The sequence below is a fragment of the Myotis daubentonii genome, chromosome X (assembly GCF_963259705.1).
Source record: "Myotis daubentonii chromosome X, mMyoDau2.1, whole genome shotgun sequence".
Taxonomy (NCBI): Eukaryota; Metazoa; Chordata; class Mammalia; order Chiroptera; family Vespertilionidae; genus Myotis; species Myotis daubentonii.
In genome coordinates, this window is record NC_081861.1 from 131,236,266 (window position 1) to 131,254,737 (window position 18,472).

At 39.4% G+C, this 18,472-nt stretch overlaps 1 protein-coding gene across 6 annotated transcripts in view; it reads right to left on the bottom strand.

Annotated features, from left to right (window-relative positions):
* REPS2 (RALBP1 associated Eps domain containing 2) overlaps positions 1-18,472 on the bottom strand; it is a 195,265-nt gene that overhangs the window by 111,589 nt on the left and 65,204 nt on the right. For 5 of the 6 annotated variants that reach the window (XM_059678507.1, XM_059678510.1, XM_059678508.1 and 2 more), the window contains exons 3-5: positions 16,185-16,333; positions 12,343-12,469; positions 5,637-5,722 (exon numbers count right to left, since the gene is read on the bottom strand). In XM_059678507.1, coding sequence (XP_059534490.1) covers positions 5,637-5,722; positions 12,343-12,469; positions 16,185-16,333 — 362 coding nt within the window. The remainder of the gene's footprint in view (positions 1-5,636; positions 5,723-12,342; positions 12,470-16,184; positions 16,334-18,472) is intronic. The other variant, XM_059678506.1, reaches the window with a different exon arrangement.

Sequence of the window (18,472 nt, forward strand, 5' to 3'; positions counted from 1 at the left end):
CACATCAATTGGTTGCCTCCTGCACGAACCCCAACCAGGGCCCAGACCGGGGAGGAGCCTGCAACCAAGGTACGTGCCCTTGACTGGAATCGAACCCAGGACCCTTTGGTCCACAGGCCAATGCTCTATCCACTAAGCAAAACCGGCTAGGGCTCATCATTGATGTTTCTATCTCTCTCTCCCTCTCCCTTCCTCTCTGAAATCAATAAAAATATATATTTTTTAAAGTTACAAACTTTTGGGTTGATATGGTGCCTGGCTAGCAATGTCTAACAACCTACCCCTACCTGTTCATTAGGAAACTTCTGCTGAAAACATAGCCAAACCCCCAACTAGAATGACAGTGTGGTAAAGTTCTCTACATGCTATTTGGCATTATTTTGTCTTTGAAGTAAGAAGAAGAGTGAGTATTGAGAATTTACCCCAAAAGACTGTTACATTTGTCTCTCCAGAAAGAGGAGAAAACCTCACAGCATGTATGTTTAGCATTTAAAAAGTGAGTGTGTTTGCCCTGGCTGGTTTGGTTCAGTGAATAAAGGATTGGCCAGTGGACTGAAGGATCCCAGGTTCAATTCCAGTCAAGGGCACATGCCTGGGTTGTGGCCTCCATTCCAGTGGGGGTCATGCAGGAGGCAGCTGATCAATGATTCTCTCTCATTATTGATTTTCTATCTCTCTCCCCCTCTCCCTTCCTCTCTGAAATCAAGACAAATACATATTTTTTTAAAGTAAGTGTGGTTTTGGTTTAAAATAAAGATAATTTTTTTCAGGTGAGATCTGGCTACAATGATATTTCATTTGCCAAACCTAAAATCCCTAAAGTCGGGTAAAAATAAACTGCATATATTAGATAGCTATAGGAATACTTATATTTGCTTACATATGCATAAAGCATTCCCGGAAAGATACAAAAGAAACAGACATCACCAAATGTCTCTGGGATGAAAAAACAATAAAGATAGGATACCCCTTCCTTTGGCTGAGATTCTTGGATAAATGAGATGAGGAATGAACCATTTTTTAAGAATTAAAAAATGGAAACCTCACATATACAAGAAATATTAAAAAATGCTCACATTTTGTGTTATCAATTGGAAAACGCATAGATGAGCTGAGACAAACGAGAAAACAAGGGCAAAGCAAGGATGAAGAGTAAGGTTTCCACACAGAACACGGACCATATAGGAAATGACGAGGAAGTCTGCATGGCCAGAGGATGGAGGGAGAGAAGTAGTGGGCTGCCGTGACTGAAGAGATCAGTGGGGGGGCCAAACACCAGGCCCTGAGAACCATGTTCAGGAATGTGGATGATATGTTGAGAGCAGCGGGTAGTATGTGACAAGTTTCAATCAAGGGAGTAGGAGGGGCTGATTTGTGTTTTTCAGATAAATTTTGTCTACAGTGAGGATAATGGATTTAAAGAGGGCAAGAGTGGCAGCAGGAAAAAAAGAGTTAGAGGCTTATATAACAGATTTGGTGATGGAAGATGGCCTGAATCAAGGAAGTGCAGCAGATAGATAAGAGAGGTATTTAGAAAGTGAAATGGCAAAGACTTGGTAAGTCAATGGGAAGAAGGAGTGAGAGAAGAGTCAGAGACAGCTAAACCAGAAACAATGGCCACAAGCATGTGCTGATTAGTGGATAGAGCCAGGAATGGAAGAGTGAAAGCTGGTTTTCTGGGAAAGATGTTTAAAATGACAGTGGGACATTAAAGTGAAGATGACTGGCAGATGGAGATATGTGGTCATCAACCTCCACATAACTAAGGAGTAATAGAGTGAGAATTGGTTCTAGGGCTCACCAACATGTATGGGACAGGCAGAGGAAGGAGAAATAAAAAAGATCAGGAAGAGATAGTCATAGAAGCAGTAGAGGACAGCATCGTGGACACCAAATGATGAGTCAGTGTCAAAAGCTTCTAAGGGGTCAATGAGACAGGGGCTTAACACAAGGTAATTTCTGGCAACCATGGCAAAAACAGAGGCAGTGGAGTAGAGTGGGAGAAGAAGAGGCAATTCTAAATCCTATGCCAGCGAAATTACAAATGCCTACATAGTCTATAGTTAGGATAATGTGTGAAAAGTAAACCATAAAATGACCTATAAACATGGGATAAAAGATGAAGCAGAAAAGGAGAGTTTACTTCTTTACAAACCACTATCAACCATCCACCACCTGAACAAAAGAAAACCTGAAATTCCTAAAAAAATTAACCAAAAAGAGTATTCATTCCAAAGTTTGGGTGCTGGTTTTGGCATAAATACCTCTAAAATGCCAAGCTCATGAACTACAACAGAGTTGGACCAGGGTCCTTAAAAGCCTCCCTCAGTACCCAGAGGTAACCCCTTCTAATCAGGCAGGAAGGGCTTGAATACAAGGCCACAGGGGAAACTGCCATCAGCACGTTAAAATGGCAACATAAGGGGACTTAGTTACCCTGACCTGGCCTAGCACCATGCTGAATCCGTATTAATCCTCTTCCACCAAGAACCTTCACTTCAGATCCCCTCACCTACATGACTAATTCAGGTTGGCATTTTGCTTTCTGGGACGTGAAGCCCAGCCAAACCAAGTTGACAGGCATAAGAAGGAAACCTAAGAACTAAAAGAAAGAAAAACACATCAGCCATGAAAACCACATACTGCTGTCCCAAAAAAAGGCTCCTTGCTCTCATCTTAAACAGAAGGCAATGCTCCAAACAGGAGGGGAAGAATCTCCATTGATGCCAAACAAACATTAAGGGAATCAGACTGTTGCAGATTATTACAATAGACTGTGAAATCCATTCCAAGTCATTCATATTACAGAAAAGAGAAGCAACTTGCCCCAAGGTCACACAGAGTTTGGCTAGGCCTGGGCAAGCACCTGTCTGGTTTTTTTATGCACTATACCATAAGTCCTCCTAATGGCCAATTGCTGCCAAATACTTATGTCCAGCCTCACTCTCTCCAAAGCTCCGGACTCATATATCCTACCATCTGACACCTACTCTTGGCTATCTCAAAAGCTCAAATTCCCAACATCCAACACTGAACTCATGATCTTTCCCTATTACTCCCAACACCAGTTTTTCATCCAAGGCCTCTTAGCTTACAGATGACATCACCATCCATCCGGTTCCTGAGCCAGAAACTAAGGAAGCATGTCCAGTGTTTGACCTCCAGCCCTACCACTTCCTGGCTGCAACCTTGAGTAAATTAAATAAGGTCTTTTAAACCTCAGGTTTTAGCAGCTGAAAAATGGAATAATAACAGGAATTACTTCATAAAATAGCTGTGAACAGTGAAAGAGATGATGTGTATAAAATGCTAAGCATAGAAAATATGTGTGCAGTTCCCTCTATCTTATTGCCTGCTTCCTCCAATCCTACCCCTCCACCTGCTTACCACCTATAAATCATTCTCATTTCAACTCAAATGTTACTCACTGCTGGAAGCCTTCCTTGATCACCCTCTGCCTGCCAAGGTTAGGTCATAACCGCCCCCCTGCCACTTTTAACCCTCAAAGCACAGTTTAATTTCCATTCACATCACACTATGATGGTTTGATTAATTGCCATCTCCTCCAATTGCCTATAAACTTCATGAAGGCAGAGAATGGGAGTGTTATACCTCATTTTTATATTCTCAACACTGTACTTAGCACATAATAGGTGTTTAGTAAACATTAGTTGAGTGAAATGCCCAAGATGCATTTTTATCAGCAGAAAAATGGACCTAGAGTTTTGAAGAGAAGTCACAGAACATCAATTCAAGCTAGAGCTCATGGCCATCCCATCCAGGGGGCCAGGTAGAAGGCCTGGCGAGCCCCATCTGACCTACAAAGTTCATGACTTACTGCCTGTTTGACCGTCATTCTAACTGTTAAGAATTTGGTCTCCATGGTGCTAGAATATACTCTGCATAAACATGCACAGCCACACCCTGGGCATTTTTTTAGATGAACCCCAGTCCCTCCTATACCTTTCCTAATGTAACCATCACTTCACCGTAGGTGTAATTCTAGTGTTTAAAGACACATATTTTTGTACCACAGGACCTCTAAACACAGCCAACTGCTACATCTGGGGCTTATCTGAAGAAACAGTTGTCTGTTCTAACTCCAGGGTAAAATTGAGTTCTATGGGATCTAGGAGGGAATGGCATTTTGGCTCTCCAATGTGGTACCAATAAGGTATTTTCAGGAATATTTTTTCACTACACCCAACATTTATTTATGCAGAAACTTTAGAACCTAGCCTCCTTCTAACATGGGACTCTAATGTATAGCAAAGTATTTTAAAGTGCAGGTTTTGACATTAGGCAGGCCTGGGTTCAAATTCTGGTTCTGCTACTTAGGAATTATGAATATAATCTTAGACCCATTACTTAACCTCACTCAGTCAGTAAACTCATCTATAATAATAGATATAATAGCACCTAGATATTGTAGTGGCAAGGAACACTAAATATAAGTACCCTGCTTATGGCTAAATTATTGTATTTAAGAAAGTTCTTTGTATGGGGTGGAGGGTGGGGTGGGCTAAGGAAGGTCAATGGGGGAAAGGGAGACATATGTAATACGTTCAACAATAAAATTTTTTTAAAAAGGAAGTTCTTTGTACACAGAGTGCTATCACCTTAGAAGATAAAGTTCTGTACCATGCCTAACAGTGCCCATTCCCAGTGGGTATTCAGTGAACACCACGATCTTCCTTAGCTTTGTCTATTTTGGTCCAGACACCAGCCCACTTCCTTATGGGAGTATCTGACACCACCCTGCTATTTTGAGTAGATCTGCCTGCACATAAATGATCCTCTTCCTAACTTGGACAATTGAAATGTTATACAAATCACCCTACTTCCTCTTGTCTTTAGGGTCAAACAGTGAACCAAGTTTTTTCATAACTTCTCTCATACACACACACATGCACACACACACCCTTTGTTGAGAATATGACTTCCCCAGCACAGGACTCAGAGATACTACACAAGAAAACAGTGGCAGACACAGGGGGAAAAAAAGAGTTCTTTATCCAAGGGAAAACACTAGAGAAAGAAAGGGGAGCTGAAATGTTCTAAGCGATGGTGTAGCCAGGAAAAACTGAAATATCACTGTTTCTACCATAATATTTCTTTTGTATCAATTAAATATGAGAAAGAGTAGTTGCTGCCACTTATAAGATAACTGCTCTCCAAACAGCATTGAACTAGGCACTGAGGGAGAATACAGAAGGACTACCTCTGCCTTCCAAAAGCTTGCAATGTAATTAGAGGCACAAAACAAATGGGCAACACCTAACTATGCACTGGATAAATGATAATAAAGAATAAATAAGGCATAGATACAACAGGCTGTTTTGGGAAAAGTAAAGCTCTCCTGAAAAAGGTACCTAATGATTAAGTAGATGATGGTGGAAGGGCATTTTAGACATACCAATGACCAGGAACCAGCCTGGATTAGTCTAGATACAGTCAGAAACATATATAATAAAAAAAGATTTAGGAAAATATATAAGCAATAGAACAAGAAGTACAATCTATGCATGAGGAGGGCAGTTTTATATCGTCCTTGCAAAAAAAAAAAAAAAAGAGGACCCATCAAAAAACCATATCCCCAAAATCTCCCATTGGCATAACCCCACAACATCTCTTACCCGGATGAGGGAAGCCTGATGCCGAGGCGGCTTGGTTCCTTGGTTCCCCGATGAGGGTCCCTCAGGCTGTCTAGCTTCATAAGGAGCTGAAACCGGAGCAAAAGTCATCATGGTACACAAAAATTCTACCCAAGAATTATGACTTCACATTCCAACCGATACAGTGTCTGCTTTTAAGGGTAGAATTATCAAAGGAATCAGGGTTTATGTACATAGGGCAACCTAGGACCAACAAACCTTGGTGCCCCTGGGTGCAATTTAACTGAACAATCTAAGGATATCCAACCAATGTATGATAAGGCAGGAAAATATTTACATCAGGTTAAGATTAGGAATAAATTGTAGGGGTGAAATGGTAAGAACCTAAATTGGGATAGAAAACAATGAGAGTCATTAGAAAAGTGCCATGTTATAAATGTTCAAATTCTTGAGATAGGTAAATTCTATATATACCCTCCTATTTAAAAGTCTTCCATTCATTCCCCTCTCCCTACCCTCCACCCTTGCAAAGAAGTAAATGTATATGCATTTTGTTGTTGTATTTTGTTTTTGTTTTAATCTTTAATTTCTTTATTGGTTAAGGTATTACAAATGTGTCCTCATCCTCCCATTAACCCCCAACCTCCCCCCCACACACGCACTCATGCTCTCATCCCCCTGTTGTCTGTGTCCATTGGTTTGGCTTATATGTATGCATACAAGTCCTTTGGTTGATCTCTTCCCCTTACCCCCACCCTCCCCTACTTTCCCTCTGGGGATTGACAGTTTGATCACTGTTTCTCCATCTCTGGATCTGTCCCTGTTCATCAGCCTATGTTGTTCTCTATATTCCACAAATGAGTGAGATCAAGTGATATTTATCTTTCTCTGACTGGCTTATTTCACTTAGCATAATGCTCTCCAGTTCCATCCATGCTGTTGCAAATGGCAAGAATTCCTTCTTTTTTACCATAGCATAGTATTCCATTGTGCAGATGTACCACAGTTCTTTAATATGCATTTTGAATACTAAAGCTCAATATTATCATTTATTTTGTTTGTTTGTTTTTGAGAAATAAATAGCACTATCTTCTTTTCCTTTTTGGAAAGAATGTGAAACCAAGTTGAGAAAAATACCAAAAAAAATAAATGTATTTTATTTTTTATTTCCTTTTACTACGAATAAATGTATTTTATATTTATTATTTTATCATTTGATAACCAAACTAAAACTAATTTTGTTATCTTTAAAAGAAGGTTTTTTAAGGCACAAAAAATGAACACTTTTTTTACTCCTTTTATTTCCAGAACACTTAATGACCTTGCCAATAGGGCAGAAAAACAGTTAAACATAACCAGATAGTATGCAGCTCTAATAGAAAAGAGAAATTATCACCCAAGATGAAACCATTTCTGATATGTGTGGGTTAACAGTTCGAGCTTTTGGAAGTATGTAAAGAAGTAAAATGCTTTCTTTCTGTAGTTTCCTTATAAGTAAAATTAGGCAGAGAGAGCAGAGCAGCCTATTAGTGCAGCACCTTTAGCACAGTGTGATCTTTTTAAAACAAAGAAGGTATAATAACAGCACATCAAGAATAACAAACAACTCCTCAGCTCACATCTGCTTATTGTGTTTCATCCAAGAAACTGGAACACAAGATTATAACAAAATAAAACACATTAACATATCAAAATCATTGCCTAGCAAATCATTTAGTGTATTTTCAGACTCTACTAAGAATTATTAAAAATATAAAAATTGCAAAAGAAACATAAACAGGAAGCACATAATCCAGATCTTAAAAATAAATTTCAGCTGGTAGACAGGTGTTGAGAAAGATTTTTAAGATCATTTCACTTTGATGAAACACCAAATTAAACTCAATGCCAGAAGGTTTGGATGACAGTAAACTGTTTCATAGTTGGGATACTAATGGTCAGAAGCTTTCCCTGGGAAGTTGATCCTACATGGTTCTGGTTCCCCTCAGAAAGAGGGAGCTTCTATTGCCTAGGAGGGAACCGTTTGGGGGAGAACATCTGGCCCATAACTCCAGTCCTTTACCTACATGGACCTTTTTCCCTTGGAAGAGACAGACCTAGCTCATCAATAAGCTGAATGAAGACTCAGCCACATGGAGGATCATTTTTGGAGAGCCTAGAGAGCAGATTTTCTCTTCCTACTCCTGTGGGAAGCCTGGATTAGCCACACCTGCCTGTGACTAGAAAGATGTCTGAAACCCATGCAGTCACAAATCTAAGACTCATGCTCTGATCAGTTCTATCAGCACCACAGCTGATATTCAGGCCATAATTGGTCTGACTGCTGTCTCATTCCACCACTGGATATGAATTCTACTCTCCTTCCTCCCAAATAAAACACAAGACATGGAACTCAATGCAAAATATATATATAATATATTAATTCTTAGATCCCCTTACAAGAGGTTTAATGAGGAACTAGAAGTTCCATTTTTCTCCAAGAATCGGAATATAAAACAAACCCTAAAGATCTCATCAATCGGAGATTCAATGTCAAACTAGAACAGTACATGTCAAACTAGAAGTGACATTAGTAACTTCACAATAAAGACTCTACATCTGCAGTCAACCCAATGAATGGTGACCTGGAGGTGACTTTCAAGAATACTTAAGAATTTCACAAATAAAACGAATACCAGATTCTAAAAAACACAAAAGAAAATACTAGGGAACATTTGAGCACCTACAATGTGCCAGAAACTGGTAGGCACAGATGTTTACATTTCTCATTTGATCCACAAAGCAAACCTCTGAGGCAGAGATTATTCTATTTCACAGATAAAGGAAACTGAAGCCCGGAAAAGTGAAATACCCATAGTCACATAGGCTGGAAATGGACAGAAATGAGAACTGTAGGCCCACCAAGTCTACTTTTAGGGCCAGGAAACGAACATCACAGCTCATGCTCGTAAGTGAGTAAATACCTAGAATTAATACATCAGAATAATATGTATAAATAAAAGCAGAACAGACATATTGATTTTTGAGATAACACATTAGACATCAGAAGAAAGAAGTAAAAGAGTTGAAAGTAGTTGCCTCTGGAGATCAGAAACAAGTTCAATGGGAAGAATAGTTGTATTTACTATAGGCACGTAAATATTATTTAACTATATACATGTATAACTATGATTTAAACATCATTTTTACAATATGGATAGCATTATATGCCTCTGAGGGTTGTGGTAAGAAGAATAGAATGCACATAAAGACCTCGGCATGATGCCTGGCACATAAGTCTTACGCAATGAACATTAGCTACAGCTATATCCAGCAAGTGAAACTAACAGGAGCCCAAGAGAGAAGCTGAAGAGGGGCTCTGAATTCCAGACTGGTCTGATGATGCTAATTCTGATTTAAAGCATACTCAATACATGTCCCACCAGCCAGGAATCATGGCAGAATATTGAACAGGGAAATGACCCCAGAAAATGTATTACAAGAAAATTATATGCCAGTAGCAAAACTCCTTTCTGAAAAGGTGGAAACTAAAAATAACTCTGGCCAAAACCGGTTTGGCTCAGTGGCTAGAGTGTCGGCCTGCGGACTGAAGGGTCCCGGGTTCGATTCCGGTCAAGGGCATGTACCTGGGTTGCGGGCACATCCCCAGTAGGAGATGTGCAGGAGGCAGCTGATAGATGTTTCTCTCTCATCGATGTTTCTAACTCTCTCTCTCCCTTCCTCTCTGTAAAAAATCAATAAAATATTTTTTAAATAAATAAACAAATAAATAAATAAATAAAAATAACTCTGGATTGCTTAGTACCAGATTCGCTAAGGTTTAACAGGTATTAGATATGCTACTGTCCAGACCAGCGGTTGCCAGCTGGTGGTCTGCGAGGTCTGAAAGGTTGGCGACCGCTGGTAGACCAAAGGTAAGATGGAGTACAAAAATAGGAAAGAGAATCCCGAGTCCATCAAATGGGTTGGAGAAATTGAGTTCTGAAAACGTGGGGAGAGAGAGAAGGAAGACATGTGATCTTCTCTTATTTCTTGACATAAAGATATGTAACAAAAAAAAAGGAAGCAAATAAGTAAAGAAAATCCTTTGGGGGGAAATCCACCAACACTTATAAAAACAGGAATTAACAAGCTTTGATGTGAATAGTACCAATTAGAAGCAAAAATCACAAGATGGACCCAAGTTGCAGATAGAAAAATTCTCCCTTCCTTTGACTTACATGGATGAGGAAGTCTAAATAGAAATACCTATAAACATTTTATTTATGAATGACCTTGTTCCTAGCTACAGGAACCTAACAGCCTCCTAATTGGTGGCTAGACCCAGAAAACTCAACTCCTTGAGAAACAGGAGACTGTTCACTCAGATTCCTCTTCATGGGTAAGCTGCACAAAGAATAACCCTCTAGAAGAGCAGCTCATCAGTCTAAGGATCATAATGTAGGAGAAAAACCAGGAAGGGATAACAGAAACTTAGAAAAAATGTTTCAAGAATAAAGGGAATGACCACAAAAATATACACTTCACATCTAACAGAATGACTAAAATTAAAAACACTGAAAAAAAAGAAACCACTGAGAATACCAATTGCTTTCAAGGAACTCTCTCATACACTGCCAATGGGATGTATACAACCACGTTGGAAAACTCTTTGGTACTTTCTCATAGATTTACCCTAAGTCTAGCAATTCTACTCCTAGGTGCCAGGGAAATTACAACATATGTCACACTCATATTCATAACAACCAAACACTGGAAACAACCCAAATGTCCATTGTCAACAGGACAATGGCTCATCAACCTGTGATCCATTCATGTGATGGAACACTACTGAGTAATAAATAGGAACAAGTTACTGATATACACAATATGGATGAATCTCAACCACTATGCTGAGGGAAAGACTGCAGACAAACAAGAGTACAATCATTAAATATGATTATATTTATATGAAGTTCTAGAAAAGACAAAACTAATCTATGGTGATAAAAATCAGAACAGTGCTTGCACTAGGGAACAGAGGGTGACTGGAAAGGGGCATCTCTGAGGTGATGGAAATGTTCTATTCTTGATCCAAATGGTGGTTACATGGGTATATCCATTTGTTAAAACTCAAACTGAGTATTTTAAATGTATGAATTTTATCATATGTAATTTTTACCTCACTCTTTTTAAAAACATATTTTTAAAAAGCATAAAGGCATGAACAACCTTGACAGAGGCTGCTAAGAGTCAAGAAAGATGGAGAGAAGGATGTTATCTCCTTGCCACTGGAGGAACGGAAGCCCAATTTGAATGGGATGAGGAGAGAATGGGCCATGAAATAAAGCGAGTACAGACAAGGTTTTTAAGGAATATCAAAAAAGATAGGGTGGAAAGTGGTGATACACTGAACAAAAATGACTCACCTGCGAAATGAAAATCAAAAATCAGGCACCATGCTAGGCACAGGACTCCAACTTCCAAGCCCAAATAAGATTAGGAATTTTTAAAAACCCACTTCTAAAAACAGGGAAATCAGGCAGGAGGGGGACTGGACTGTAAGAAGAAAATGAATTCTCAACCCCATTTTGTTGCAGACATCAGTAGGACATTCGAGTTCCAGGAGAGTGATTTCCTGTTACAATATCATCTTGCATTTGCAAAGGACTTAATTTCTAATCAGATTTTATACTCACGTTCTCACTAAACCTTACAATACCCCTACAAGATACTCCACTTTAAAAGAAAAGAAACCGTGCTTCAGAGCAGTTAAATGGCTTGCCCAAGGTCACATAGCTAGTCACATAAACCCACACCTTCTGATTCCAATCAAAAAATTTTTCCATTATGCTATACCTGCTTCTTTCTGCAAGATTACAGCCTCTCTCTAGTCCGGGCTAGCACACATTTTATATCTGTATCCCTCTAGAAGTCACCACTATTTTCAATGCAGCAAAAGCCGGCAGAAACTGGGTCATTTTCAGCCATAGTCCACAAAATAAAAAGGGGGATTATGGGTATCCAATTCTAGAATACCTTTAATTGGTCATATCTTAAACTAGGAGTCTGAGCCCCAGGAGGACAAGCTGCTGCAGTGAATTTATGGAGTTTTAGCACTGCGCCTAGGCAGCCAACTCTGCAAGTCATCCTTAGAACCAACTAACGGATTTTACCAATAGCATGGCCAGCACAGCCTGAATGTGAGCAAGCAGGCAACCCCACAATGGACACTCTACGTACTTCTCAGCAAAATGCTTTCCCTATCATTTCCTTTATTCTTACTCCCAAACACAAGAGCTAAATAATTCCATTTATGTGATCAGTCTTTAACAGTTGAATCAACTCTTTTGCATTTGCAGTGTTATATTTTTAAGTCATTCCATAAAAGCAGTTCTTATATAAATATGTTTGGTATGTTTGCAGGAAAGAATAACATTTCCAAAACAACACAACCCCTTAATATGCCACTTTCCTGTATGATGAAATCTGTATATGAGAGATTAAATCATCTAAATCGTTGTTTACAAGTCTAAAGTTTGTAGGATGGGAGACAAGGCATTACTAAGATATATTTCATTTTATTTTTTTAAACCTTGCTTGAGAGGATAAAATTAAATTGAGCCATGTTTCCAAAGACAGAGGTAATTAAGTCCGGAGATTCAGCAGCTGGCAGCATTGCTGCCTGATAGATTAAGGAGTCTCCAAGACCTTGCCTGGGACAGCTGGCCTGCAGATTGCCTCTTACCTGGATGCATCTGCTCCGTGCTGCTCCGCAGTTTGCTGTAGCCATGGCTCAAGGGCACCCTCTGGTAATGAGGCGGAGAAGAAGGAGGGGAGGCGAGGGGTGACATCGTAGGAGACTGTGTTTCCTGCTTCAAAGAATCAGAGCAGAGTTCAGAAGCAATCACTGGAGAAGCCTGGCACTCTGAGCTGCAGTTATGAAGCATAACACAGCTCTACTGCTGGTGAGCCAGTTGATTTAACAAATGGAGGAAATGTTTTCTCAAAAATTCAGCTGGGTTAAAAATCAGTGTCTGCGGATTCAAAAGTCTCCCAGAGAATAAAGTCTCACCAGTACTCAGGTACCTAAATTATTACAATAAGCCTGGAACACTTTCAGTTATTCCAATAATATTTTCCTTTGGAAAATAAAAGACACTGATCATCACAAGAAATAACATTCATACTCCCCAATTTTGACCTCTTTGTAGATAGATTCAATTTTCATTCATTAATAAAGGCCCTTTCTTTCTGGATTTACACTCATCAAGTCTTCCAGCAAATGTGGATATTAAAATATTTTAAATGCTTAATGCTAAATATTCTTAGAGTTTACTATGCCAAGTAAAATAGCAGGGTTTTTTTTTATTTTTACATCGAGAGATTACAAAATAGTTAATTATGGGTGAACCACTCCAACTAGCCCACTCGTAAACACTAGGATGGAGCCTTAAACATGTTACAATTAGAATCTCGATTCAAATGTGAACCTGATGTTGGACCCTAGAGAAGAAAATCAACCTTACTCTGATACTGGGTTTCCTCCTCTGTATTTTCTTAATGCTAACAGAGTGGTAATTTCAGAGTGCCCAAGTATCAAAGAAACAGTAATTTTTATCAACACAGGCACTATATAGTTGCTATTAGTCTAAAAAATTCAATCTGAGATACTGATTAATACTTTTCTTCAAGAAAAATAAAAGAATATTTGCTTTGAACTGTGAGCAGATTGGGTGGGCCTAGCACAGTGATGGCGAACCTTTTGAGCTCGGCGTGTCAGCATTTTGAAAAACCCTAACTTAACTCTGGTGCCATGTCACATATAGAAATTTTTTGATCTTTGCAACTATAGTAAAACAAAGATTTATATTTTTTATATTTATTTTATATATTGAAATGCCATTTAACAAAGAAAAATCAACCAAAAAAATGAGTTCGCATGTCATAGGTTCGCCATCGCTGGCCTAGCATAAACCCAGCCAAAAGGATGTGTCCTTACTCACACAGCCAGGGGATGGGTCCAGAAAGTTCCCAGGGCACCAACCATCCTGGAGTAGTGAATCCTCATTCCTCTCCAAATGCTGATAGGAAAGCATGCCAAAGAGTGGTAACTGAAGATCCCTAGGCTCCTTTTAATATATATATCCTTGAAGAACATGCTACACCTCACTTAAATATAAAACTACTGGTGTTCTGGTGCACAGATTCATGCACATTGAAAGGATATTAATTAGAAGAAATATTTTAATATTGCTATTCGCCCTTTCTCTATAATAGAAGTGTCAACCAAATTCACAATCAACAATGATAGGTTGAAACATGAGCATGCAACTGGTGCCAGCAAGAGCTTTATATGTATCGCACATGTGTGAGTCAACTTAGCCATATATATATATATATATAAAACTTGCTTAATTAGACCTGCTTTCTGATTTAGCTAAACTTTTTCCAGCCCAGTGAAGCACCCCAACTTCTCTTTCAGGTAATTGTCAGCAACACAGCAGTAAATATCAACACAAAGCAAATTATTAAAAATCACCCAGGGAGAACAAAGGGTAAGATATTTAACTACAGCGGTGTTTGACTATATGCTGTGCAGTGAGAAAACCTGAAGTCATTTTCAAGGTCCACCATTTCTTACTTCTTTTCAGTCAGGTCAAGTTTCTATTTCTAATCTTTCTAAATCTCCGTTTTCCAGCTAATGAAAAGAAAATAGGATTCCATCGAGTCTCCTATCTACCTACTCCAGGACTTCTGTGAGGATCAAATGAGATGAGGCACATGAAAATGCTTCACAAACATTTGGTTAAAGTATAAAATGTTTGCACCTGGTTATAAAGCAAGTCGTGTTCCTGGACTGAAGAAACTGTAAGGAGGCTAGTCATTGCTAGGGAGAGGAAGCCGGGCATTGCTACATGATGTCATTACCCGGCACCCACAGCCACCATTTCTGGGCTGGGCTGAGCTGTGGGCCGCATTTTGCGCCATGGGGTCATAGCAGCACTGACTGCGATTTGGTGGGCTGTCGCCCCAGAGTGGTGGTGAGGCCTGTGTCCCACTCGGGGAAAGCCAAGTGTTGGTTTGTTGGCGCCAAGTCTGTGCTGCCATTTATTTTTAAATGGCCAGTGCACGCCATGGAAGCTCCTGCATTGAGCTTCTGCCCCCTAGTGGTCAGTGCACATCATAGCTACCAGTCAGATGGTCGGACAGACACTTAGGCTTTTATATATATAGATAAGTATAAAACTTCTGCAGTAAGACCTCAGATATCCAGCATTATTAAGGTGAGCCATATAAATTAGTTCTCCAACTTTAATTTTACTGCATTTTAAAATCATTTTTGCCCTGACCAGTTTGGCTCAGTGGATAGAGCATCATTCAGCAGACTGAAGGGTCCCAGGTTTAATTCATCAAGGGCATGTACCTTAATTGCAGGCTTAATTCCTGGCCCTGGTTAGGGCTCATGTGGGAGGCAACCAATTGATGTGTCTCTCTCACATTGATGTTTCTCTCTGTGTGTCTCTCCCCTTGCCTTCCAATCTCTCTTAAAAAAAATCAATGGGAGAATATCCTCAGGTGAGGTTTAACAAAAAAAATATACAAACAGACCATCAAACCTCAGAGGGAAGGTAGGGGAGGGTTGGTGCAAGGGGGAGAGATCAACCAAAGGACTTGTATACATGCATATAAGCCTAACCAATGGACACAGACACCCCCCCAAATATAAATATTTATATATATATATTTCATCTTCCTAAAAATATAACAAATTTATTTGCCTTATAGAAGATATTATATTGAATATAATTTACTTGTCTGCATGATTCAATATCTTTAGTAAAAGTATGAGCAGTACCTTGATGACTTCAGGGTTTACTAATGTGTTAAGACCATTTACCTCTTCTTGATGGGCTCACTCTTCTGGCATTTTATACTTTTGCCCCTACCAATCATCATCTGACTATCATAATTAGTGGTCTAATTTTAAAAGCCCATCCTCCCTATTCTTATTCCTAACTTGCTAATGTGCAATGACAGTAGTTCCCAAGATGCATTCCAAGCATGCTCCCAAAAAAAGATGCCCTGGTGAAAGAAGTTTAGTAAATACAGATCTCCGGGTGCATTTATTGCAGGACTTCTCAGGGCATTTAATGTGCTAATGTGCACTATGAATCTCCAAGACTAAGGATTTAGTCTTCCTCCCAAAATAGGATACGAAGCAGCATTCTCCAAACATATCTAGCCAAAGAAACCTTTCCACCAGACTTTCTTAGAAAACTCCTAAAAGTTACATTTCAAAAAACTCATTTGAAAGTAGATTAATCAAATGAGTGCGCTAAATCGGTGGCCTTACTTTGGACACAATTCTACATTAATGTAGGCTCTAAAGGCCCCATGGGTGGCTCATGATAATTCCTATGCATTGGCCTCTATTTCTTGATACAAGGAAATTTCATTGGCTCACTTCCAAGTCTGTAATTGTAACCCAGATGGTGAGATTTGCTGGAAGCTTGACAGCAGATAAGAGGCACTGCTACGTGAGGTTTCATGGTCAGTCAAATGGACATGCCTGATCAGATTGTTTACCTGTTTATCCTCATCATCCATTCTTTTGAAGGTATTTTTTTCCGAGATTAAATATGGAATTTGAGTCTTAGTTCCATGCAGCTCAGCCGAGTTCCCAAATCGTATGTCACTGTCCGTCTTTGACATCATAAATCGAGGCAGCGGCAATTCTTTAGGACCAGAATCAGAGAAGCTCAAGTGAGACTTTATTTTAGAACTGAGGAAAGGGAACTCACTCTCCAAAAGATGAATCACTTTTGAGGAAAATTTCCAGAACACTAAATATAGATTAAATTTTTATTTCGACACAATAAGGACTCCTATAATAGTGTCAAGATAGAAAAATGCTACCAGTTTTACCAAAGTATTTTGGCTTAACATTTTTAAATGCCCTCAAGTCTTCGTAGACCTAATTCAGGGTTTGGACTCATCTCCCACTTCAGCCTTTATTTCAGCACCAAGAAAAAAGGATGTGATATTATATAAATAAATGACAAATGGTAGCAGGCAAAAATTATATAGCACTTATTATATGCCAGACACTGTATTAAGATGTGCAAATATTAGCTCATTTAATCCTCACAACAACTCAATAAGGTAAGACTATCATTAGCCTTCACTTACAGATGTGGAAATAGACATCAATCATCTGAAGTGCTAACTAACATCCCCATGACCACACAGCTCATCGGTGGCAGAGCTGGCTCTTTACTAGTGCCCAGTGCTGCTGCCCTACAGAACAGTTACTTATCCTATGTTATTCCTTAATGAACTTTCACATTCAATCTCCAGTTGTCTTTTCATAATGGAATAAGGAAAATGGTATCAAGTTAAAGCAATTAGCCCAATGTTCAGCCAGATCCTACTGTCAAAACCATTAGCCACACTCACAATGCTACGAAGAACTGAAATGTAACTGATATATTTACTTATCTTTCAAATCTGACAAAACTATTCTGAAAACAGAAATAATGCTTTGGCACATTTCTAGTTCTCAGCACAGCAAATTACACAACACAAACAACTCCAAAAATGGGGATAATATTGTGAATTACGCATAATGATTTGCATCTGTATCTACTGTTCAGGATAATACTCAGTGTGCCTTTGCGCTTCTATCAGTTCGCTATTCCAAAAACACAGCTGCACTTCCAATGATTGATGCTGTGCTAAAGCCAGAAAACATCTTAGCAACAGCAAGCAAGTATCCTAGTTCCCCAGGCAAAGAAGGTCCCTGGTTCTCTAATATCCACATCATGTTTATTTTTAGTTGCTATGTCCACATTTAATTCAAAGAAGTAGGCAATATGACAAATCCCTGTGTGATCAATCAGCCAAGGGCCCAAGAGACTTAAATAGGATAACCAACCTGGAAAATTAAACCAAGACTCTCCTAAAGAGAGGATGGCTGCCATTTTTTTTTTTTATTTTTTTTTACTATTTTAATGTTTCCCAACTTCAGCAGCTCTCCAGCACTCAAAGCAGGAATGGACTTCATAAGAGAAAAGTAAATCAAATATAAGCTAATCCTATGGTGTCTTCTCAGAAAGGTATTTGTTTCAGCTCAGTCTGCAAAAAAGGATCTGAAAAGATGGAACAAGATCAAATAAATAATTTGTACTCTGATCTGCCGAAGAGAGGATGATACTGCTTCTGAGTACTTGAGGGGGGAAAAGAAGTAAATGGTCCAGCATTTGCAAGCTCCCTGACCAGTATTTTACTGGTGTTCAACAGATAACCCTGGCTGTTTAACCCAGCTCTGACTAAGGTGAGGCAAGAGATGCCTAGTGCCAATATTTAAGGATGCACTCACTCTCAGGGACATGTAAATGCAGAGTCGACACTTGCAGGGCCCTGAGAGTGAGTGCCCCCTTAAATTATGCACCCTAGGTACCTCTTGCCTCACCCCAGTTCAGGCCCAGGTATAACCAAATACTCATAGCTGAAGCAAAGCTCTTGAAAATGCTCCACTTGGCTTTCATTAGAAGGCACTCTCGACACTGGCTGCACATGAGTCACCTGGGGAGCTCTTAAAAACCCCAATGTTTATCCCAGCAGGCATGACTCAGTGGTTGAGTGTCAACCTATGAACCAGGAGGTCACAGGTTCAAGTCCTGGTCAGGGCACCTGCCCAGGTTATGGGCTCTATCCCCAGTTGGGGGCATTCAAGAGGCAGTCGATCTATGTTTCTCTCTTGTCAATATTTCTATCACTCTCTCACTCTCCGTTCCTCTCTCTCTAAAATCAATAAAAACATCTTTTTTTAAAAAAATCCCGATGTTCAGGCCACATCTCAGGCTAAATAGATT